Here is a 22,912-nt window from a genome sequence, read left to right as displayed (position 1 = left end):
TTGTGAATCCTCGGGATGAAAGGGCTGAATAAAAGAGAGCTGTTAATAATAGTCGTGGCCTGAAAGGGGGGCTCAGCCCCCGGCTGTGGGGGGCAGCCGCTGTACAGGGGGGCTGGAATGAAAGGAGCGTTTCCAAGGGCTGGCGGGGGAATGCCGGGAGCACGGGCACAGCGTGGGGAGGGGGGCACCAGCAGGGATGGGGGACGGTCACTGCAGCCCCCTCCCACCGCCTCTGACGTGCCTCGGGACTGAGTCTGCCCCCTTCACCCACCCAGCCAGCCCTGGGGGTCTCTGACTGCATTTGTCACCCTTGCACATCGCTGCGGCCCAGGACGAGGCGGGCAGGGGCTCCGCTCACCGCCGCAGCCCCGGGGGGCTGCCAGGAGCCAGGGCTGGGCTGAGCTGACCAAGACGTCGCTCCTAAACCAGCGCAAACAGCAGCTGCTGCCAGCCGGGACACTCGCGATGGGGTGGTCAGCACGTGCCTCCTACCCACGTACATTTTCTCACAAATCATTAATTAAACAGGACCGCAGCACCCCAGGATGCTCCAGAAACCAAACCCACAGGTGCTTTCCAAAAAAGGAGGCTCTGTCCCTCAGGGACTGTGAAAAACTCAGCCCAACCTGACCTCTGCCTCGGGATGCTCTGTGACCCGGACCCACGGGTGCTGCAGCCCCCCGGCTCACCCCATCCTGCCTCGGCAGCCCACGGGGCACCAGGACTTTGCCCCGGCTAAGCTGGATGCCCTCGGAGCAGCTTTAAGCACTCTGGAGTTTCTCAATGGCGCGGGAAGCACGCGGGGAATGCGCAGCGGGGGGCAAAGCGTGCGTGGCCCCCCATGGCTGGAGGGGCGGCATTCCTGGCAGGCAGCCCTGCCGCCCGGCCCCTGCGGCTCAGCCTCTCCACGGTGGGGCAGAAGAGACCTGAGACGTCTCTTATGAGCCCAACTGGAAACAGGAAATCGCTATGGTGGTTTATAGAACAATAAACCCATTTTCAATGCCGCAGCAGAAGAGGATAAAGGAAGCCGGGGGGAAAGGCTGGAGAGGAGCTCTGCAGTACGCACCACGGCCAAGCTCCGGCGGCTGGGGCTCAGCCCCGTTCGGTCCTTCCTCCGATGGAGGCACCTGCAGGCACTGTGAGAGGACATGGCAGCTCCTGCCACCAGGACCTGCAGATATTTCACAAATCCGAACCCACACACCACCCGCGCTGTGAAAGCTGTTTGGGAGCAAAGCTGGGAGCGCAGGGATGCCCACAGGGGGAACGGGTCCATCATCCTCTACAGCCATCTGCCTCCATCACAGCCTCCCCCAAACTTTGGGCTCTGCTTCTTCACTCCCCTCTGGGCCAGGGGCACAGCCCTGGGTGCAGCGTCACTGCACCGGCACGGTGGTACCCTGACAGCGGGTGCTGCCTCCAGCCGGCTCCTCCTCGCTGGGTGATGCAGCAGCTCAACCCTAAAAACTACAGCCGGTCACCCTGCCTGTGGGTGCTGGGCCCCCATAAGGGCTATGCCAAGTCACAGCTCAGCACCATGTGGCACTGGGGGGGGGGGAAGCACCAGTTTAAGCCCACAGAGCCGTGGGTTAAGCCCTGTCCCAGCAGGAGCCAGCAGCACCCCATCGCACCGCCCTGCCCTCGAGCTGCAGCGGCACAGCAATCAAGAGAACCACTCAGGTCTAGGGTTTGCTTTTAATTTAATGGTTTTCTCAAGACCGTTTTGTGGGAAGGAGGGGAAAAGACGCACACCCTGGAGAAGGGAAAGGGCCAGCGAACACACGGCAATAGTGCAACAGAGCTTCGACGTGCGGCACATGAGACAACAGCACAGACCCCTCCACCTCCCAGTGAAAAACATTTGGGTGGCTGTTACGGAGCCAGACACATCCCGTGCTGCTAAGTTTTACATCAAGTTGGACAAAGGCAATAAATAAAGAAGCAGTGCCTCACCAAAGGCACTTTTTTTTTTTTCCTCCTTTCAACATTAAAAATAATAATAATAAAAAAAAAAAAAGATGATGGCATCAGAGCATGTTCTCAGACTGGGGTTTCAGCCAGATCCGGTTGGGTTTCTCAGCGCAGGAGAGGGAAGAGCTGGGGCCCGAGTGGTTTGGACCCCGTTGCCAGCACGTCCCAAGAGCCCAGCCCGCAGGCAGCACCTTTCAGCCCCTCATCAGCACCCTGCTACATCTCCAGCTTGTTTGAGGTATATCACTCGCCCCATCCGTTATCTTGTGCAGCCAAAAAACAGTGCAAAGAAAAAAAAAATCCCCCCAACCCCTTGGTTCTCCCCCCACCCCAATGAGATGAGCCTGTTTGCAAGGGAAGGATGGCAACGAGGAGCCACTGGGACCCCCAGCCCCTCCACAGGGGTGGCAGCTGGATCTCTCAGGGCTTTGGTCCATTTAATGTCCTGGCCTTGGGGCATCCCCCCGCCAATGTCCCACAGCCACCGCGGCTCCCTCCCTGCCTGCACCCGTGCTCCTCCCCGAGGGGCACAAGGCTGCAAAATAAATACGTGGGACGTGGCTCAGCAGCACCGGCAGCCCCCGGGGCAGGGAGGGCTCGGCCCCCGCCCCAACAGGCGGCACCCCGGGGTGCCCTTCCAGGAGGTACCCTCAGCTCAACTTCATTCCTATGGCCACGGCACGCTGGTAGACCTTGGTGATGTTGTCGCAGCCCGCCAGGGACAAGCTGCTGTCTCCCAGGGGACTCCGGCAATGGGTCACAGTCCAGCGGCGCAGCCTGCGCCCTTCCTCTACCTCCTCCTCCTCTTCCAGCCGGAGGAGGCTGTCAGCAGAGATGCAGCCCCGCATGCCCCCACCACCGTGGGAGACACGGGTGGGCAGGTCAAGCTGGTCAAAGGACTCCGTGGAGAGGATGCTGTCCTCGCTCACAGCGCTGGATGGGCGGGCGCGGGGCGCCTGGGGCAGGGGCACCTCGATGAAGCCCCCAAATACCTGCTCGGAGGGGCTGTCCGGCTCGGTGCTGCTGGAGGAGTACTTGCCATTGTGCTTGAGGATGCCTTTCCGGCGGGCAGGGAGGCCTTGGGGGCCCTGCTCCGGGGAGGGGGTGTCAGCAAACACATTCCCATCGAGGTCCAAGCTCCCCGCATCCAGGACATCCCCAGACTCGCAGCACTCCAGGGACGAGTAATACCCCGACTCCCTCGTTGAGGGCTTTTTCAGTATTCCCTTCTTGGGCACGGCCGTGGGTGCTGCTCCAACGCCCACGCTGCAAGCCAGCACCCCGGAGGACAGGATCTGGGTGAGACCCACAGCGGTCACTTCACCATCCTCACCCTGCGCCTCTCCCGTGGGTGCTGCTGGCGGAGGACCGGGGCCAGGCACCTTCTGCTCGCAGGAGTTTCTCTTCTTCAGGATGCCCTTGGGCCGCTTGAGGATGGACTTGGAGGGGTTCTCCGGAGCCAGGGCCACCTCCTGCAGCACGTGGGAGACGTCATTCTCCTTCTTGGACTTCTTGAGGGAACGCTGCCGCTCCAGGGCCACGCCAGGGATGTGCTGCTTCAAGAAGCATCGCACCTTGGAGCCGTTCTCCAGGAGGGGCCGGGAGGAGCGGCGAAGCCACTCTGCCACTGTGGCCAGGGGGGACTCGCTCTCCCGCAGCAGCTCTTGCTCCCCGACGGGCACTTTGTAGCCCCAGTTCACCCACCAGTGCGTGGCGATGTCCTCGATGGTGGCACGGCGCTCTGGGTTCACCATCAGCATCCACCGGATTAGCCCACAGGCATCTGGGGAAGAGGCTGGTCAGGCACCAAAGGGAGCATGGTGTGGGGAGGGGGGGGACACATGCAGAACGGTGGGGGTCTGCCTACCCGACAGCTTTGTGGGCTCCCGGTAGTCCCCACTTGTGATCTGCTTGACCAGAGTCTTGTAGTCGTGGCCATCAAACGGCATCGTGCCATGGACCAGGATGTAGAGGAGAACACCCAGGGACCAGCTGTCCACCTGTGGAGGGAGAGACGAGCCTGGAGGGGGGCAGCAGGGCCAGGCTGCCCCAAGTCCCACCCCGGGACTCCCCACCAGAGCCTCAGCAGCAGCTCCCAGGAAGGCAGCAGCCACGGGGAGGGGAGGACAGAGCGTGGGGCAGGAGCAGCCACCTGCATCCCACCACATCCAGCCCACCATGGCTGTCACACACTGACCACACAGCGCTTGGTCTTAGGGACCCGTTACCCCAAACCACACAGGCTGGGCTCTGTCTGCGATACTCCGCTGGGAAAACACCCAGCGCTTTCCTAAGCCCAAGCGAAGGGACAGCAAGACACCCCACCAGGCAGGGGGAGAGGCACAACCCACCTCCGGGCCCTTGTACGGCCTCCCATTGATGATTTCGGGAGATGCGTAGAGAGGGCTGCCGCAGTAAGTCTGCAGAAGTTTGTCCTGCTGGTAAACGTTGGACAAGCCAAAGTCTGCAATCTAGAGAGAAACGTATAGCTGTTATCGAGCAGCAAAGCTCCCCGTCGCAGTTGGAGCAGCATTGCCACCTGAAGCTCTCCAGCTGCGAGCTTGGCTGAAACCAGGGCTGCCCTTGACACCCTGGTCCTGGTTGCCCTCAGGCTCCTCCGGGAGCAGCAGCAGCCCGGCTTTCCACCCCCGAGGCTGCTCCTGCCTCTCTCCCCATCCCAGAAAGCTCATCCCAGCCACCACAGCCGCTGCCCTGCAGCTCTGCCCCTCCAGCCCCATCACCGGCATGCTGGGAGCAGAGGCAGCAGCAAAGGTGTGGTTAGGGGAGAGCTGCTGGGCTCTCCTCCAGCTCATTCACAGCCACACGAGGCTGCTTCAGTCCCTATCTGCTCCACCTAGCACACAGGCATTCATTATCCTCATTACACCCGTCACCTCTCAGTGAGCAGAAGGTACAGTCCCTGCTTGCGAGCTCCCAATTGCAAAATTACCCCTTACAGAGATAAAGCCCCGCGGTCTGTTTATCACCGACCACACCGATTCCCAGCTGCGGCCGTGCCCTTCCTTCCCGGCCAAGATGAAAAGCATCGCTTGGGGTCAGCGGAGTCAGAAGCTGCCCCGCACCTCCCTCCACCAGCCTGGTGCATACGGGAACCAGGACTTTCACTGCGAGTGCCCTTTCTTATCCAGCCAGTTGTGCTTTGACCTCAATATTCAGACTTTGCCCTCTTATCAGCAGTCAGATATACGTTATGGCTTTAACAGGCGACTCTGAGGCTCTGCCTCTGCAGCCTCTCTCGCTCAGCGCTGCACGCAGATGGCAGGGGACAGGCACAGGCGCCCTCCTGGCTCCCCATCTCCTGGGCAAACACCAGTGCAGGCCAATGCCAGTGGTCCCGGAGCCAACAGATGTTTCCAGGAGCTGCAGAGAACCACGTGCCCCAGGGAAACCGGGGTGTTGTGGCCACCCCCGTCCATCCGCGCTGGGCAGCACCCCTTAGACCCCTTCGCTGGGTGACAGCCAAAGCGTGGCCAGGCTCTGCCAGCCTCTCACCTTGATGTTCCCGTTGGCATCGAGAAGGATGTTCTCCAGCTTCAGGTCCCTGTGAACGATCCCATTCTGCGTGAGGGAAGGGAGAGCCGGGTTATTTTACAGCATGTTTGAGGAAGGGAAAGGCAGGCAGCGTGGGCAGGTCACTGCCGTTCACCAGCACGCAAACAGGGCATGGTGACGGCAATCAGAGTAGCAGTAAATAAGCCTGGGTGCATGGAGGAGGACAGGCTGTAAACCACGTCCCAACACGGGTGCTACCAGCTCCCCGTGCTGCTCGGCAGCACAAGCAGGGCGGCACCTGCACCAGCGCCCTGCGCCAGGCGCCACGCCGGGCTCCCGCACCCTCCTCAGCCACGCACCCACCAGAGCGGCTGGTGCCGGCTCCCGCTGGGGCATGGTGGGCACAGCTCCATGCTTTGCTGGGACCTGCTGCCGTCCGGCTAAACAAGACCCCAATTTTCTTTGGATTCGGGAGATGTCCTGTGACTCCCCTTCCTGCCGAGGGTGTGCGGGTACCCAGAACTGAGGTGTGATCAGGCATGGCCTTAGAGCATCTTCTGGGGATATCTACAGGCTTGTGGGTCCTTCCAGGGCAGGCACGGCTCGTCCCGCAGCCCTGGACAGGGTCCTACAGCTTTACATCCCTCTCAGGGGACGTGCCGGGTGACCCAGGGCTCGGCTCTCAGCCCCGGGCGTCTCCCTCTGGGCGGGCAGGCTGGGAATCGATAGCTCCTCGGCAGGGTTAGTCAGCCCTATGCCACAGCAGCGGAAAGCCAAGGCAAGGACTTCCCAAAAGCTGCTCGGGCACTGCCTCCACGCAAGCCCAAAGGCTGCCGCACCTTTCAGATAAGGGGCAGGATTAGCCCTTTTCCTGGGAAAGGCCAACAGCCACAAGCTTCCCTGACCTCCCAGACCAGGCTGAGCTTCCCCGTGGAGCTCCGAATCCGCTCCCAGCCCTGGCTGCTGCACCTCTGCCCAGAGCCAGCCCCGCCGAGCACACAGGAGCCGATGCCTCGGTTGTCCCCAGGGCAGGCGGTGGGAAGCGCGGTGCTGACCCACCTTGTGGCAATAGTAGACGGCCGACACGACCTGCCGGAAGAAGTGGCGTGCCTCCTGCTCCGTCAGCCGCTGCCGCTCGCTGATGTAGTCGTACAGGTCCCCCTTGCTGGCGTACTCCATCACGATGACGATCTTGCTGCTGTTCTCAAACACTGCGCGGAGATGGGAAGCCACAGGGTGTTAGGAGGGATGCTCGGAGCTAAGGGACATCTCGTTAGCACGTGCCTTTTAACGAGCAGGCGGAGCCCTGACCGACTCTAACACTGCCCACCCCACGTGCTCTTGGTCTGTTTTGCAAAGGGAAGGTGTCGGGGTTTCTGCAGGTATCCGCAGGTTGGAGGGGGACGGCCACTGTCCCACCGTGCCGTGGGCTGCTGGCCAAGTGGCCTCTGCAGCCACAGAGCGCAAGAGAAAAGGCTCTGCTCCACCAGACGGTGACTCAGACGTGTGGTTCTCTGCTAGACAGAGCCCTGCCGAGGGGGAAGGCGACGGAGCTACCGGCTGGCACAGCCCGGTGGCCTTCCTGCACACTCCCATTGCTCCCAACAAGGCTCAGGCTCAAGCCAAGAGATGAAGCGCTTTCTTCCTGTTTGCAGAAAGCTACCTCAATATTTTTTTTTTTTTTGAATTCCAGCAGTCAGCGTGAGTCAGTCCTTGCAAATACCACGTATGAACTGCCAATCCACTTGCTTTTGTTTAGAGAACAAAAGGACTCTGGATACCTCACGTAGGCCAGCGAGGTGGCGATAACCCAGGCACCGGCCACACGCCGGCGTGGCGCACTGAACCCCGGCCAGCCCCGAGGAGGAGTACGGAGCATGCCAGGTTCGCAGCCAAAGGACTCCGGGTTTAAGCTGGAGATTTGCTCCAAGTCCAATCATAGCTAGAACTCGAGAAATTCCCCTTCGGTTTGGTGTTGCCCCAACACCCTGGGAGCAAAGCCCAGTCCTGGCCATAAAGCTGAGCCCAGCAGCACCAGGAGCTCTCCCAGCACCCTGTGGTTTGGTTTTCCTCCGCCCCAGGGGAGGGAATGAGAAGAGCCACAGAGATTCCCACTGCTCCAGCACTTGCTGCTTCCCTGAACGTGCGTTTCCCATGGCTGGGGTGAGCATCCAGCACAACCGGAGCCACACGCAGCGCTGGGCTTCACGGGGGACCCTGGCCACCAGCTCCCCCCCACGGCACAGCCTCTCCCCGGCAGCAGCCCCGAGGCTTCCAGCCTCTAAAGGCCACATAAACTTTTTGAGCCGGCTTCCCTCTCCGGGCAGGAGGCGATGGGAGGGGAAGCAGTTATTCCTGGAGCAGGTATTTCCCCTCGTCGCTGCTCTGCATGCAGGCGGGGGACTGCGGCAGGGAAACCACAGCCTGGCAGCATCTGCTCTCCCCGAGAGCTGAGTCACCAGCACGGCACAGGCGACAGCAAACAGCTTCTGCTCTGTGCGAGCAGAGGGAAGAGAGCGGCGAGCGCTACCCACGCTGCTGCAGACCCGGCCCAGTACCCAGCCCCGCAGGGGAGGCTCCGCTCAGGGATGCTGCTGGGACGGGGAGGGGAAGGGAGAGGAGGGCTCACCTTCGTGGACAGAGATGATGTGGGGGTGGTTGAGGGAGGACATGATCTCAATCTCTCTCCGGATATGGACAAGGTCCTGCTCATCCTTGATTTTGTCTTTCCGGATTGACTTGATAGCCACCTGCGGATGAGCACACACGCAGAGGGTCACCCGGCTGCCCAAAGCCTTCTGCAGAGCAAGAAACCCACCCCGCTCTTTCGGGAAGGGGCTCACAAGCAAGAGATCAACAGCCCCACTTCCCCACCCAGGCGTGCTGCATCCCAGGGCCCCGCTGCACGGCTCCACTGAAGCTGCTCCAATCAATGAACTTTATCAACTGGGTTTTTATACTTTCCAAGCCCTGTTGCACAAGCTAGAAGCTCCCCAAGCCTCCCCCGCCAAGGGAAACCTGCTGCCAGCTCCCACCGGAGGAGCTCCCCGAGCCTCCTCCCGCAGGTAGCGCTGCCCTGCTCCACATTTACGTCCCGTGGCTTACAGGAATTGTGTCCCAGGCTACAGCCGCCGCTGGACCACGGCCAGCCAAAGGAATGTGACCTGCACACATGACTTGGAAGATAACAATAACAACGTCTTCTTGGGGTCATGAAAAAGCACAGAAAAAAAACCCTCCAGGTTTTGTTTTCCTTGCAAATATTTAGTTCAAGGAGCTGATTACATAGAGGTAAAAGAAAGTTTGGTATTAAAGAGTAGATCCCTCCTAGGCACAGGACTGTGCTCCAGCCAGCTGGGAGACCCAGCGCCGATGATGTGAGCCGCTTTCCAGGCTTTCGCTTGGGTTTTCAAGTTATCCTCTACAAGGAAATTGAAAGGGGAGGAGAAAGAAGAGTAAGCGCTGGAGAATAGATGCCTTCTAATCCTCTTTCAAAGGGGCTGGGGAGAGACAATGTGCTCCTAGGGTTGAATTTACAACTGAATCCAGCAGAACCTCTTTTTTTGTATCAGACAAGAATGCGGAACAGCATTAATCCCGTAAAGGGACCCCCTCACCCTGCACCAGTCTCCCAGCAACGGGGAGAGGGGCCACGAACACCCGCCGGCCCCAGCTGCCAGCGCAGGAGCGATGCTCATGGCTACGCTGCGCGGGAACCTTCCTCCACCTTTGGCGGCACGGGACGGATGCTCGGCCTTGTCTCCCTCCGATTTAGGGGAGTCGGAAACCTCGCTCCTCAAGACCCAGCCTGCCAAGCAGCAGAGGGCTCAGAACACGTTTGCAACCCTTCCTAAGCAAGGCCTGTCGCGCCCACAGCAAGTCACCAGACGCTAAAGCGGCGACATGTCAGCTGCCACATCAGTGTCTTCATGGGAGAAGGATGTGACAATTTTAAGGGCTCAGATCGGCCATCTCTCACGTGCCGATGGAGTCCCCTTGGCCCTGGGGCACATCTCTGCTGCACTGGGCCACTTCAGGCCAGCACTGGCCAAGGCAGGGGTTGCCTCCTGTGCACTGGAGAAGCATTATGGTTGCACCCAAGGGTTGAAGCAACCAAGCAGAATGGACTCTGGCCAAGGGGAGTTCAACAACCCAGGCCCAAGTTTCTGTAGAAAGCAATACTGAAGGCACTTAATAGGTTCTTGAAAGGCAGGTATTCTTTTTGCTGACCTTTATGCAAGGTTAACAGGTTAAAGTTTAACAATGTTTTGCTCCAGCTCCCGATTACCTGACCCCTGGTAGAACACAGGCAAAGCCTTTACGCAGCAAGTTGGCCTGCTCCTGCCCTCCCAAATTCCCATTGACTCTATTCACCTCCCGCCTAAAGCTCGACATCCAGCCTAACAGTCTCAGCATTTTGGGGTGCACACAGCACATTTGCTTGCTGACCAAGATGCGCACGCACACGCACTGCTGAGGCAGAGCCAGCACGGGAAGCCGTAGGAGATGCCACCGGCTGTGATATTCAGCAGAGTGCCAGAGAACGCCCTCGCCTACGAGCCCGGCAGTTAGTGACCTGCAAGGCAGACGGGAGGCACGGCTGCAGCAGGGAGCAGGTTTAGGGTGCTGGAAGAGCCCCGGGGCTCTCCTTGCTAAACGCTGCCCACAGGCAGGCCAGCTGCCTGCGTAACGGTTGGGCACAACGCACAGCAAGGGTACGGCACTGTTAGGGTCCGCATCTCACACAACTGAGGCTGAACCACCCACTCAGGGTGGGCTGATTTATCTGCTTGTCAAGCCCTGTAGGGGAGGTTAATCTCTTGGCCATCCCATCCTTCCCCAGGGGTGCTGGGAAGCAGCTTTGTTCTAAAACATCCCCTGCCTAACAGGGCTGGCAGCAGAGGATCTCCCCTTGGGACAGAAAAGGCCGTGCCCGGCCACCCTGGAGACAGGGACCAGCATCTTCGGGGCCAGACATTGCCACAGCCTGCACACTGCCTCCACCAGCAATGCTACGAGAAGAATCTCCTGCAGGAAACGGCCCCAAGAAGTCCCACTGCAAGAGCCTAGAGAAGTTGCGAGTACTTTCCAAATCAAAAAGGCTTTTAATTAAAAGTTTTTTGGGGGCAGAACAGGTATTTTCAGCAGCTGCTGAAAGATGCATTAAGCTACAACCCCAGGCAGCACTTCAGAAGTTGTTCCAGATTGCAAGTGCAGCATTTCATGCTCCATGAAATATGGATTACAACCCGCTACGGAAGAGACCAGAGTTCTCCCCTTACTGGAGATCAAAAGAGGCTTTTCTGCTTTAGAATATCCCAGGTGCTGCCTTCCCCTTGATACCACACGAGCCCACAGATAAATTTCTGACACTGCGAGTCCCATGGGAGGTCCCACTTTCTATTTGACTTGGCTGCAGGCCAGGGCTTGGGAACCAGGCTTGGAGAAAGAGCAAAGGCCAGACGCTGCCATGCAAACAGGTGCATGTTTGCACCACCGTGGCACACGTTACCGAATCTTCAAACCAAAAGACGCAGCGAAAAAGAAAAGAAAAAAAAGGAAAAAAAGGAAAAAGAACCAGCAACTCTCTCCCCACTTGTTTGATATTTCAGGGACACAACAATTTTCCAAGGACTGGGAAAGCACCGAGCAGAAGCACCCACCAAAAGGAATGAACATTATTTCACCTAAAGGAGTTCTGTCTGAAAACATCTTGTTTTCTGCTTAAAGAGTGTTCAGGGAAGTCCTCAAGAATCCTTCAGGTGTGGGAGCCTCATCTTCCCTGCAGTCTACCAACTGATTAGACACACCTTACTCTGAGCTAAGTCCAGGTTAAAATTCAGAGGAAATAAAGAAAGCTAGGCAGAAAAACAAGATAGCTCAATATTCAGTGCATCCGACAGAGGCAGTTTCTGATTAGCCAGAGGCAAAAACCATGGATGGAGCAGCTCCAGCTTTACAGCCTCAGCCGGTAACGTCAGATCCACAGAGCCCACGAGGGGTAACCAGCAGAGGCAGCAGTACCTGCTCTCACACCTCGGTGTTTAGGAAGTGAAAGCCACTTAGAGAAGGAGCAAATAACAACCCAGCTCAGGATAAGCCTGAAGATTAAACAGGTCCGGAAATGCTGAGTGCTACAAGAAAGAATTTGTGGGAAGAGGAGAGATTTGTGGTTAAGCCTCCTGTTCCTACATGGCCAGCTCGTTGAGGTACTAGTTAGTCGAGCCTTTGACTATCTCCGGCATTTAATGAAGAGTCATTGGCCTGTATATTTAATTTGCATTATACTAAGACCAACGCTGCTGGACAAACTAGTCCCTGTTCTAAGGGGCTTCCACAGATAGGCAAGTTTTCTGGCAGTTCAGAGATTCCCCGCACAGGCTTTGTTAGGTGCGGGCAGGGAAAGCCAAGTCTTCTCCCCCATCCCGAGGGGAGGGATCCTTCTAGGTCTGTGGGCGGAAGCGGCATTTCAAGGCCGATTATGCAGCAAAACAGCAGCTTCTTCAGAATCAGATAGGCTAATGGAAATGGCAGATCTGGCTTAATTAAGAGCTGTCACGTTAGACAAGAAAACCTCTCAGATTTACAGTTGTTTTCCTTGACGTGCCTCTGTGGCACATTCGTGATCCAGCCTCACACCTCGCTCCTCCGCTCAGCCTCGCTGCCCGCAGGTGGACCCTCGCTGCTCACCCACGGTCTCACGTGGGTCAGCGTGTTAGTGCCTTTCTTGGGTCCCATCCTGCACCGCAGGGTGCTCTGGACTGAACAGGGGAAATCCCATTCGTTTGCCCTTTGAACCCTTGCAGATTCCTGAAGGACAGGGCTGCCAGGACAGCAGCACCCCGCTTTCCTGGGGGTGAGCATCCCCCACTTCTCCCTGCATGCTTCCAGCAGGCTGGATTGCTGTGCTCTGAGCTGAGCCACGCACAGCACGGAGGCGCTTTGCTTCGGGGGGGGGACTGAGGCGTTGATTGAGTCACGATTTCAATCAGACACTCGGTGCTCAGAGGGGCTCAGCTTTGCTTGGGTGCCGCACACCGCTGCCGAGAGCCAACGGGCAAAACCAACCACGAACCCAGGGCAAGAGGAAGGCAAAAATCCTTCAGACTCAAGAGCGGTGTTTGCTCTTCGCTGCCGGATATTTGCAGGCTCCTTTCACCAGGAAACCCGACTCGGTCAAGTGGGCGAGGGGAGCTGCAACCCCCCTCCCCGGAGGGGGGGTACCAGGTCCCTCCGGGCTGCCCCCGCCTGCGGTACGGGCCCGGAGCTTCTCCGCACGCTGCGCCGGGAGCGGGGCCGAGCGAGGGCTGCGCCTTCCCGGTTACCGGCTGGGCAGAGCCGGGGCCGGCGGGGACGCACCGGGACGAGGGAGCGGGGGGGGGGGATGCTCACGGTGAGGATGCACTGGGGACCGGCGGATCCTTACCAGCTTGCCGGAGCGCTCCCGGGCTTTCTTCACCTTCCCGTAGGTGCCCTTCCCCAGCGTCTCCAGGAACTCGTAGCGGTGCTTGAGGTTGTGCTTATGGTGGTGCCGCTTCACCGCCTGCTTCTTCATCAGCGGCCGCGGAGACTTGATGAGCCCCTCGGCCAGCGAGGCGGCCAGCGCTGCCCCCGGCCCCGCCGCCCGCTCCATGCCGCTCTCCGGCCCCGGCTCCGCCGCCTCCCGGCACGGTACAGCCCGGCCCGGCCCGCAACGGCCGATAAATGCGGCGGCCCCACCGGCCGCGCCCCCCCGCGCCCATTGGCCGCACGGCGACGGGCGGGGCGGCAGGGCCCGGGGCGGGGGGGGGGGGTCCGGGCTGCGGGGAGACCCCACGGGCACGAGTGGAAGTGGAGGAGGGGAGGCACCCACGGGCCGGGTTAGGTGCGAAGGGGAGAGCGCTAGACCGCGGGGATAAGGGGGAGGCGGGGGGGCACCCACGAGCTGGGTGCAAAGGGAGGGTGCGCGGAGGAGGGGGGGGGCTGAGGCAATGCGGGGACAAGGGAGAGAGGCAGGGTACAAAGGGGGGGCCCGCAGGGGGTGTAAAGGGGTGTCCTGCACAGTTAAGGATTTTCCAGAAGGTGATGCAGGGAGAGACGGGCACCCAAAGGCTGAGAGGATGGACCAGAGCGCTGGGAGGGCACGGAACAAAGCGCCCGGGCGTCACACCAGGACAGACGTGGGGACAGAGGGACGCAGACGTATGTCTGGCCAAGGCGCACACACACACGCAGACGTGGTTTGCTGCAAGGAGCCACAGTGCACCCAGGACTCTCAGAAAAAAATACCTATTGAGGGCAAAATCAGAGAGAGGAGAGGCCTGGCGAAGCGCAGCCTGTCCACGCTCGCTGCAGGATGACGCCTTGCCCTCCTGGACGCAGGGCCTGGGAGGGAGCAGCATGCTCCATGACCAGAGCTGGGGGAAAAACCCCGGCTGAGCGTCTGCAGGGCGCTCAGGCACTTCCATGCAAAGGCTTTTTACCGACATTACTGGTTAACTCTGCAGCACCTTCCCGTGTGGTCCTTTTGCCCCTGTGGTAAATCTTTGTTTTGAGATATTAAAAGAATGCAATTATTTCCCAAAGCAGCCAAAACAAAAGCTCTTGCCCAGCTCTGGCATGTGTGAGGACACACCGTATTGATTGAAGAAAGAGATAGCTGCAGCATTACTCATCCTCGCACTCAAACCTGGATTTTCCCACCACTTCCAGCAGCTCAGGGCAGGGTGAGGCAGAGCAGGGGCTTGTGAGTGTCTGTGAGGGATGATCTAATCCACCACCAGCCCCTCTCTGCAGGCTTTGTGTCCCTGAGCACAGAGGTGGCATAGGATGGAGCTATGCAATGGCCCAGCACCCGCTCTCAGCATATCATAGAATCCCAGACTGGTTTGGGTGGGAAGGGACCTCACAGCCCATCCAGTCCCACCCCCTGCCACGGGCAGGGACACCCTCCACTAGCCCAGGTTGCCCAAAGCCCCATCCAACCTGGCCAGGGAGCCAGGGGCAGCCACAGCTTCTCTGGGCACCCTGTGCCAGGGCCTCAGCACCCTCACAGGGAAGAATTTCTTCCTTGTATCTAACCTAAATCTACCCTCTTTTAGTGTAAAGCCATTAAAGTCCTTGGTGCACAAAGGACTGCAGATTAGAGACCATTTTGATGCCGTTAGCACACAGGTATCTTGTACTGCCAGCGTCCCTGATTTTTATTGCCAGTGGCCGTGTGGCAACTTCATTTCCTCACAAGATGTCAGGGATGAACAACTTCTTGCAGCTTCAGACTGGTCCTGCATCCTTTCCACGCTCAAACCTCGCCCCAAGCTGAACACGCGGTAACCCGTGGGCAAATCTCTCTCCCCATTTTAAAATTAGCCATCTCCCACCAGTATGTCTGAAGAAGATACTGTGCTGAAGCAGAGTTGCAATAATGAATTATTTACTGTGCAGTAACAGGAGCTGCATTTCAATCTGCAAGTGGACAGCAGGGCCCATAGGGAAGATAAGGGGTAGATGAGATTAACTAAACTGCTGTAATTTCAATGTCAAAGTAAACAGATAGGATCCTGTTCAGGCACAGCCCAGAGATTGCAGAAGAGTTGAAGGGGGAAGGTACAAACCTACCTTATTGCAATAACAAAACAATTTCACTTGACTAAGATGAAAGTGTCTGCGTCTCCCGGACACTGCAAGCCTGCAGACTAATGCTGTCGATAGCTGTGGGAATTGCTCGTGGTTTAGCCCACCGGTCCAAGAAAGCACTTGAGCATGCATTTAACTTTAAGCACGTGTTTAATATTCCCCTTGATTTATAAGGATGCTTTCCAGAGGCTTTCCCCGTGATGAAAGGAAGTGGAGCCTTGGGTAGCTTCTCTTTCTGTTTCTAGCAGATAAATTCTTTTCTGCAATTTTCTGTGTTGTCACTGATACTAGACTTAGGTATGCTTTTGTTCTAGACTGACTCAGGAAGCCTATTTTAATGGAAATGTCAAGGGACGCAGATCTAAGTCTACTGGAATCCACTGATAAGGATCCTCTATTGTAACAGTATTGCTACTGTTTTCTCCGCAGTGGGGAAATCCACTAAAATTCCCGTCTCCCCCAGCTGCAGCCTCAGAAATCCCAAACAGGGTTTGTCCAGCGGCACCCCTTTGTACCACAATCCCCAGTGCACGTCTGCTAAAACCAACATGAAAGTCAGCAAGGAATTTGGCTCAGTCTGGTAAACCTGCTCAAAGCTAGTCTAATCAACTTGATGCTTTGTTATAACGGAAGCTCTATTTAATTCCAGGCTCCTAACTTTGTATTTATTTATTTCTTATTTTAAAATAAATGCTACAGCATTACCTCAGTGCTAAAAACATTCACGTTGCGGTCAAAACCTACAGCTCTGCCATCGGTCTCAGTGGCGACGGGCTCTGTTCACCTCTGCTTGTGGACTGGTAAAGAAATAAACTTTTCCCAGAAGACGCATTTACAGCAGTGAGCCCTCCGAGAGGGAAAGGGAGAACTCTGCTAGGCATTAAAATGCCAAAGATGACAAAAAGTTTAATGATCACCTCTCGTTAGTTGTCTTCCAAGCTGGCAGCATTCCTCACCTGCAGCTGGGTAGTGCTCAGGCAGGTGTGAAACCCATTTCTCCTCTGAAAACACTAAGGACACTGGTTTTGCTCTGATCCTCCCAACTGGGTGCCCCATCCATCAGCAGAAGAAGGGAAACACATTAGCACCAATGGGAGCCTTTTGAAAAGTAATTTATGGCCTAACACATCTAATGATTACAGCAGAGGCCACCTCTACACCCCACTTCCACCATAGCTGTGGATTACACCAGCCTGCAGCCACCGTCTGTCCGTCCATCCGTCCATCCATCCGCTCAGGACATATGTCTGCTCTGAGTAAAGCCCAGCTCATGTTTTCCAGCTTGGTAACTATTCAGTGGGCAGATTTTGTGCCCAAACTAGTCAGGATCATTTTGCAAAAACCCCATTAGCCTGATAACATTTGCACCGCGGTGCTCATGAACCCAGATCCTGCCATCTCTCCTTATCGCTGCCAGCGTAGGCAGAGGCAGGGCAGGAGAGCAGAAGGGAGCTCCCTGCTGCAAGGAGCTACAGAGACAAGGGATGTGCCGCAGCCAAGGATGGAGCGTGACCAGAGAAGGGAGAAACACCGCCTCATTCAGCTGGACAGAGCAGCAAAAAGCTTCGCTCTTTGAGCGGCTCCGCATGTAGAAACGTGAGCAGTGAAGCACGCCAAGAGAAAAAGAGCAAAGCAAAACTGTAATTAGGGGTGACCCAGTTTGTGCGCAGCATGAGGGGAAGCACAGGCTCCCAGGGTGGTATCCTGCTCACTCCGCAGCTGAACCAGCCACAGAAGGTCCCGGACCTCATCTCCCGGCCGCTGGTACGGAGCGAGGTACCCCGGGTCCGTGACACACACCTCCTTTGAGCATTAGTTATGAGCTTTTTAGTTCAAACTATGATGAGGCCAGGAACCAGCTGCTTCAAAATAGGAACTTACCTTATTTGGATTTTTAATCATCATGTTATCAAGTGATGACTTGATCTTCGTTGTTATATGGTATTTACCTTAGAAATTGCTACAGATAGGTAAGAGAGATATGCAGTCGTCTGAATTATACTTTAAATATTTGTTGAATAAAAGCCAAAATGGCAACCCCTATCCAACGCAAGCCCTGTGCTTCAACCACTGCAACATACATTAACCCCTATGGCTGAAGCCCCCCCTTACAAGCAGCAAACCCCAGACAAGTGGGGGCAAGGGCTGAGCAGCGACCCGTACAAAATACTCTGCTACACTGGGGAGTTTGGAGCAATTCTCTGGGCTTTGCTCTCCTCTCGCATACACACCAATGGCTTACTCTAACACACAGTTAATGTGTAGCTACCTACACCAAGGAGAGAAAAAATTACGTATATAATAAATAAAATATATATATATTATTCTTCTATTATACCATTTTATCCAGGGTTCCCATACCACAGATCAAAAAGATCGTACAAATCAAACAACCCAGGGCTCCCTGCGATATGCTCCCAGGCGCTGGAAGCTCACGGCAGGGAAGTTTACAGCCCGCGGCAGCACGTGGGGCTGCAGAAACGCTGAGGCATTTATAAAAAAAATAAGCAAACTCCCCCCACCCCACCTCCCCCCCCAAAAAAGCCGGAGCTTTTATTTTCAGAGCAGGAAGCATTTGTATTTCAGGGTAGTGACTCGATATCCGTTACAGCGCCGGCGGATGCCGATGGAGTGGGTTTGTCTGCTGGCAGCGAGAGCGGCCGACGCTGGCTCAACTGCGACGCGGCGGCTGGTGTCCCCGCAGGGTTGGGGACCTGACGGGGCCAGGGCAGCGCACATGGCACACGGGGACAACGGTGACAGAGGGGTCCCAGTGTTTCCCAGTGCTGCTGCAGCTCTGGCAGCACGGAGGAGCTCTACTCCCAGCTATCCAGACGGAGAGAAGTTCATCGCTGAAGCTGTACGACAGCGTTCACACAAAACTATGTTGGGTCTGTTTTTGGGAAGAGTTGGCCAACTGATGGCCAAAGGGCAGCACTGACCCCAAAGAGCATCTTCTCCTGACGGCCAGGACGAGCAGAACTGGGCATTGCTCTGTGTGTTACGGGCCTGGGGCAAGGTACAGGAGCAATTTCTGCTCCACAACCAGATCTGTTAGAGGTTGTTCTAAAGAAGTTTCCTGTTTATGCAGACAAAGTCTGCTTGGGGACAATGAGAAGTGATGCTTTTTGGCAAAAAGGCCAGCGCAGCCATCAGCAACAGAATTGCTCGACGCTGCTGTGTCGGAGCAGCCATCGGTGCTGGTACTGAAGAGCCTGGCTTTCAGCAAACACAACTTCGAGTACCGGGAGTTCAGGCGAGGACACGGCCGCAGCCAGCTCCGGGATTTGTTGAGCCCCATTAGGTAGCTGGAAAACTACAAGAGCTCAGCTGGGTTTCAGATAAAGGAGCACAGAGAACAGGCTGTGACTGCCGAGAGGGTTGGGGGGCACAGGGCTCCTGTGAAAGCTGGGGGCTGGCTGGGGCAGGAGGACCAGCCCGTAGGTTTTTGCAGCTCCCCAGAGGCAGGAGGAACTGGCTGACAGATCTACTGAAGATCAGTGAGAAAGAATGCCACAATGCACCGTTCAAAGGACTCGGTGTACTTAAATGTGATCTTATTTCAATGCAAGTCTCCGAGCTAATACATGTATTTTAAAAAAAAAAAAGATACTGGACAATTTCCAATCCATTCTCAACATTGCTGACCGCAATTCTCCAAGGCAGGTCAAATTTACTACAACTTTCAGAAAGAAAGCTGGGTTGAAACCCAGTTATTTTATATTTGTTCACTTTATTTCTAAAAGATTCCCTTTGCCCCACCATCCACTGCGGTTACAGCAATTTAAAAACTAGGTTCAGCAAACGTGCTTTGACATCAACAGGTCTTGACTGAATTCCCTGCCCCTGAAGAACAACCACCGCAGTTTGGTTTTGGTTGGCCTTGGGAAACAACCCTGCCCAACAAACCAGGGCAGCACCAGCCAGCTGAGGCCACAACCTCTCTTCTCAGCGAGCAGGACCGACCCCAGCTCCTCTGGAACGGAGCACGGAGGAACACCACAACCCACAATAGTGCAACAGGACCCGGTGCGTGTCTGCCACCCACTGAGTTGGGGCAACGTGCGAATTCATGCAGGTGCCTCCCTGAAATCTCTTGAAGCAGCTCTGTGTGTCACAGCTGGGGCTCGGCCAGCAGCGCCTGTGGAGAAGCCAGTGGCTGGCAGGTATGTGCTCTCATAACACAGGACAAACCCGGCCGTGGGCGCAGCCCGTGGGGTGAGCCTGCAAGCCGCCGGCTCCCCAACCTGCTCACACGGCGGCAATGTCGTTGGCTCGCGTCCCCCCAGGAGTGCAGCACAGCTGCAGCCTTTACACTGGGGACGTACACACAGCCCTGCGTGCTCATGCACACGTCCCACAGACACGCGTGCTCGTTTACACAGGCACTGACAGCGCAGAGCGCCTGCACGCATCGAGTTTATGTCCGTCCACGCTAACTCACGCGACTTTTGTGTCTGTACGGACACAGACATGCTCCCCCTTCTCACAGCACAGGGTGCCTCTGTGCCATGCCCGAGGCTGAACAGCCAAACCGTTCTGGAGAAGCGAGGCGTTTGTCACCACCCACTTGCCCCAAGAAGTGGCCGTCCACCCCACCCAGCCAGCAAAGCTCACCCACCACTGCTGGCAATTCCCAGCAAAGACCCCGTTCCACAGAGCTGGTTTGATCGTTGGGCTCAACCTCCCGACGGAGGCTTTACCTTGTCCCTCCAGGCACAACAAGCTCCATCAAGCACCAGTTTCAAAGATGGAAGCACTCAGCATCATCTGCTGAAAAGCACGGGCAACACGCGTCTGGGGAAAGAAACTCTGCAGCTGTCTATCTGTAGAGATTCACTGCAGAGCTCAGGGAGCTGCAGCAGCGTGAGCGAGAGCAGGATTCAACCACACAGACGTTTCCTTGACTGACACTGTGCAGCAGCATTAAAGACTACCTGCTTGGAGGACCTGAGAGCAGCATTCGGCTCTGTCATAGCTACTGAAAGGTGTTTGGACTCAGAGGTCATGCCTGTTCACGGGAATGAAATGCTGGGGGAGATGCATAACATCTTTTTCATATCAAGTTATTTGCTGGATCCCTATGCTTTCAGCCAGGATCCCTGCACAATCCAAAATGGGATTTTGGAGCCAGCCCACCAGCACGGTCCATCACCGCCTGAGCAGGGCAGGCCCCCGGCTGCAGCAGGATGGCTGCCGGGAGGTGCTGGTCCAGCCTGAGCTCAGCCCATGGATGCCATCTGCCGTTCAGAGCACTGGGAGGAGAACGGGCGCCCATCCAGCACCGCTCAGCCCAAACAAGCACGGCACTGCTTAAAAACCAAACAACCCTACGCACACAGTCAGGGTGCGTCTGATTCACCTCCCTGCTCCCCAGCCTTGGCTCACGGTCACATCTCCATCACCCGGAGGGCAGGCACAGCCCTTTTGTTTCAAACAAAAGCAGATTATCTCCTGCAGCCTCCTATTTCCCACAGCAGCAGGAACAACACAGAGAAGGGCAGGATTCAAGGTGCAGTTGTGAGAACCATCAGTGGAGAGACTTAATCCTTCAGCTCGTGTCTGCCAGCATGCTGGAACTAGTGAATGCCACCATCAAGCCCGTAGAGGTAATGGGAAAGCTTGGAGGATTTCCCCTGCTCCTGGAGGGAATCTCAACCCGCTAGCAGGGATTTCCCACGAGCCGAGAGGGGCCAGGGAAGGGCTGCTGGTTCTCAGAGGCTGGGTGGCTGGCACGAAGGTGGCTGTTGCTGGAGTCCCACAGTATTTCCTTCCAGTCTTTGATGAGCTTAGAAGCGACTTTAAATATCCTGGTGCTAACAGCTCGCTGCTGATTGCTGAGCACCCATCGTCCCCACAAGAGAGATGCCCTTGGTCCGGAGGAGATCCATGGCTGAGCCCCCAGAGAAGCCCAGCAATAGCAGGGGAGCCCAGAAGGGCAATCAGGAATGGCGCTGACCGAGCCATTTTTGGGGTGCAATGCGAGCACCGTGGCTGGGATGCATGCGCACCTCCCAGGCTCTGTAATCAGGTCACTTCTGTTTAGGGTCATCATTCGCATTGTGTACAGGGAAATCTCGGCCTCCACAGGGCAAGAGGCTGTCACGTACTCTGTGTTTTGAACTGCGGGTTGAATTTCCCTGGCCTCTGCAGCAATTTCATTCAATCTCTAATTTTATGATTAATTAGCAGAGCTCCTCCAGCCCCACCTTGGGCTGCTCTGCCACCCCGCAGAACAGCTCAAAAGCATGCTTAAAAGTCCAAAACCTTTTCTTGAAATAATTAAAGAAGATTAGTTTGAAAACACAGCCAGGTTCCTTCAGCAGCAGAGCACTGGCAGAGCCCAGGAGGTCCCTTGGCCCCATCAGGGACCAGGCTGAACTCCAGCCACCAAAAGCCAAATCAGAAGGGCCGTACCAAGGTGGTGGGCTCCCACAAGCAGACAAATCAGACCCATCCACTAATCCTAGCTTTTGCCACTGACCATGTAATTATAAGTACAACTCTTCTCACCTTCCTGCTGCCTGGTTACCTCTCTCTCTCTGTTTGCTAAGCCATGTATGATCTGCTGGTAAAAAACAAACATTATTACTAGGGAAAGTGCTTCAATTCTTTGGGTACAGAGGTCTCCAAGTGGGTGTTATCTGGAAGCATGGTGCAGCGGAGGCGTGCTAGAAGTGTCTGAAGTCTCGGCAGCTGCCTTTCCTGGCAGATTTTGGGGAGAAGCCAGCAGACAGAAGGGGAGGTGCCTGCAGAGCACACTGGGGGTCACAGGGAGAGCTCATGGCTGCTCAGGATTTCCCCTAGCCCCTAAAATCAGGACAGACATGGAAGCTAACTCCTGGGAGAGCTGCTCAGAGTGGAAAAGTCCAGATGACATCTAGGTTTCAAGCTCTTGTAAAAACGTGGCTCTGCATAGCACCACCATGGGGAAAAGCACCCCCAGCCAGGAGCACCCAGCACCACAGAGTGACCTGCCACTGGCTGGGGACATACCAGGGATCCTGTTTGGTGGTGAGACCTTGGGTTTCACTACAAAGGCAGCTGACCCAGACCTGCTTCTCACTACGCTGCAGCTCAGATAGCTCTTCTTTCTTTCCCTCTCTAAATGCTCTGCGCATCCCCAGCTTTGATTACTGACCGTCTACCCCCAAGCCTTGTCCCCGGTCCCTGACATCTCTTCATTAAGTCCTAGAACGGGTTTATTCCCATGACGCTGCTTTGTCTGTCACTCTCTTCAGCCTGTCTGGAGGGAGAAAGCAAAGGATCAGCCCCCAGCTGTGCTGCAGCCAGACAAAGGGAGCGGATTCCTCCTCCCCTTGCTCCAGCTTAACAAAGCCAGCGCAGCAGCACCAAACCCTGAGCCTCGACTCCCTGCAATAAACAGGGAATGAGAAAGTAAGAGCAGAGGAGCATCGGGCTGTGCTGTGTGTGGGAAAGGTTCCTTAAGGACAAAGGAAAACACTTCATTAATAGCTAGAGACTCTCGGCTGTGCAGAGGCAGCTGAAATGGAGATCTGCTGTGCCAGGAGACACGGGGTTTGTTCTAGAAGAGGAGACGGCTCCCTCTTTCCTTCCAAGTCTCCTCCATCCTCCTCCAATCTTTACAGTTCAAAGAGACATTTTAGGAGCCTTCTAGGGTCAGGAGGCAGCACCCCCAGGGCTGCACACGCAGAGAGGGGTGCTCTTAGCACCTTCCCTCAGCTCTGCTAGACCCATCAGACCTTTAATCATCCAGGGATGCCGTTAGACAGAAATGCCTGGCTGCGGTGCCCCGCGCACTGTTCCCTGCGGTTTCACCCCCCAGCAG

At 56.5% G+C, this 22,912-nt stretch overlaps 1 protein-coding gene across 1 annotated transcript; it reads right to left on the bottom strand.

Annotated features, from left to right (window-relative positions):
- Positions 1–1,686: 1,686 nt before the first annotated feature.
- Positions 1,687–13,191, bottom strand: NUAK2 (NUAK family kinase 2). Its single transcript, XM_054804197.1, has 7 exons — positions 12,914–13,191; positions 8,117–8,237; positions 6,547–6,698; positions 5,488–5,553; positions 4,326–4,445; positions 3,842–3,974; positions 1,687–3,757 (listed from the first exon to the last, which is right to left on the bottom strand). Exons 1-7 carry the CDS (start codon positions 13,118–13,120, stop codon positions 2,625–2,627), a joined length of 1,932 nt encoding a protein of 643 aa, XP_054660172.1. The 5' UTR covers positions 13,121–13,191; the 3' UTR covers positions 1,687–2,624.
- Positions 13,192–22,912: the final 9,721 nt, after the last annotated feature.

This window comes from Grus americana, chromosome 25 (genome assembly GCF_028858705.1).
Source record: "Grus americana isolate bGruAme1 chromosome 25, bGruAme1.mat, whole genome shotgun sequence".
NCBI lineage: Eukaryota > Metazoa > Chordata > Aves > Gruiformes > Gruidae > Grus > Grus americana.
The sequence above is the reverse complement of the archived record's forward strand: the minus strand, read 5'-3'. Positions and strand labels throughout refer to the sequence as shown.

Bases quoted from the DNA above. Each gene is read 5' to 3' on its own strand.
- NUAK2 (XM_054804197.1), bottom strand. From the start codon at position 13,120: ATGGAGCGGGCGGCGGGGCCGGGGGCAGCGCTGGCCGCCTCGCTGGCC. The intron at 8,238-12,913 runs GTAAGGATCCGC...GCTCATCCGCAG, and splicing joins GGGAGCGCTCCGGCAAGCTG to GTGGCTATCAAGTCAATCCG. The intron at 3,758-3,841 runs GTAGGCAGACCC...CCTCTTCCCCAG, and splicing joins GGAGCCCACAAAGCTGTCGG to ATGCCTGTGGGCTAATCCGG.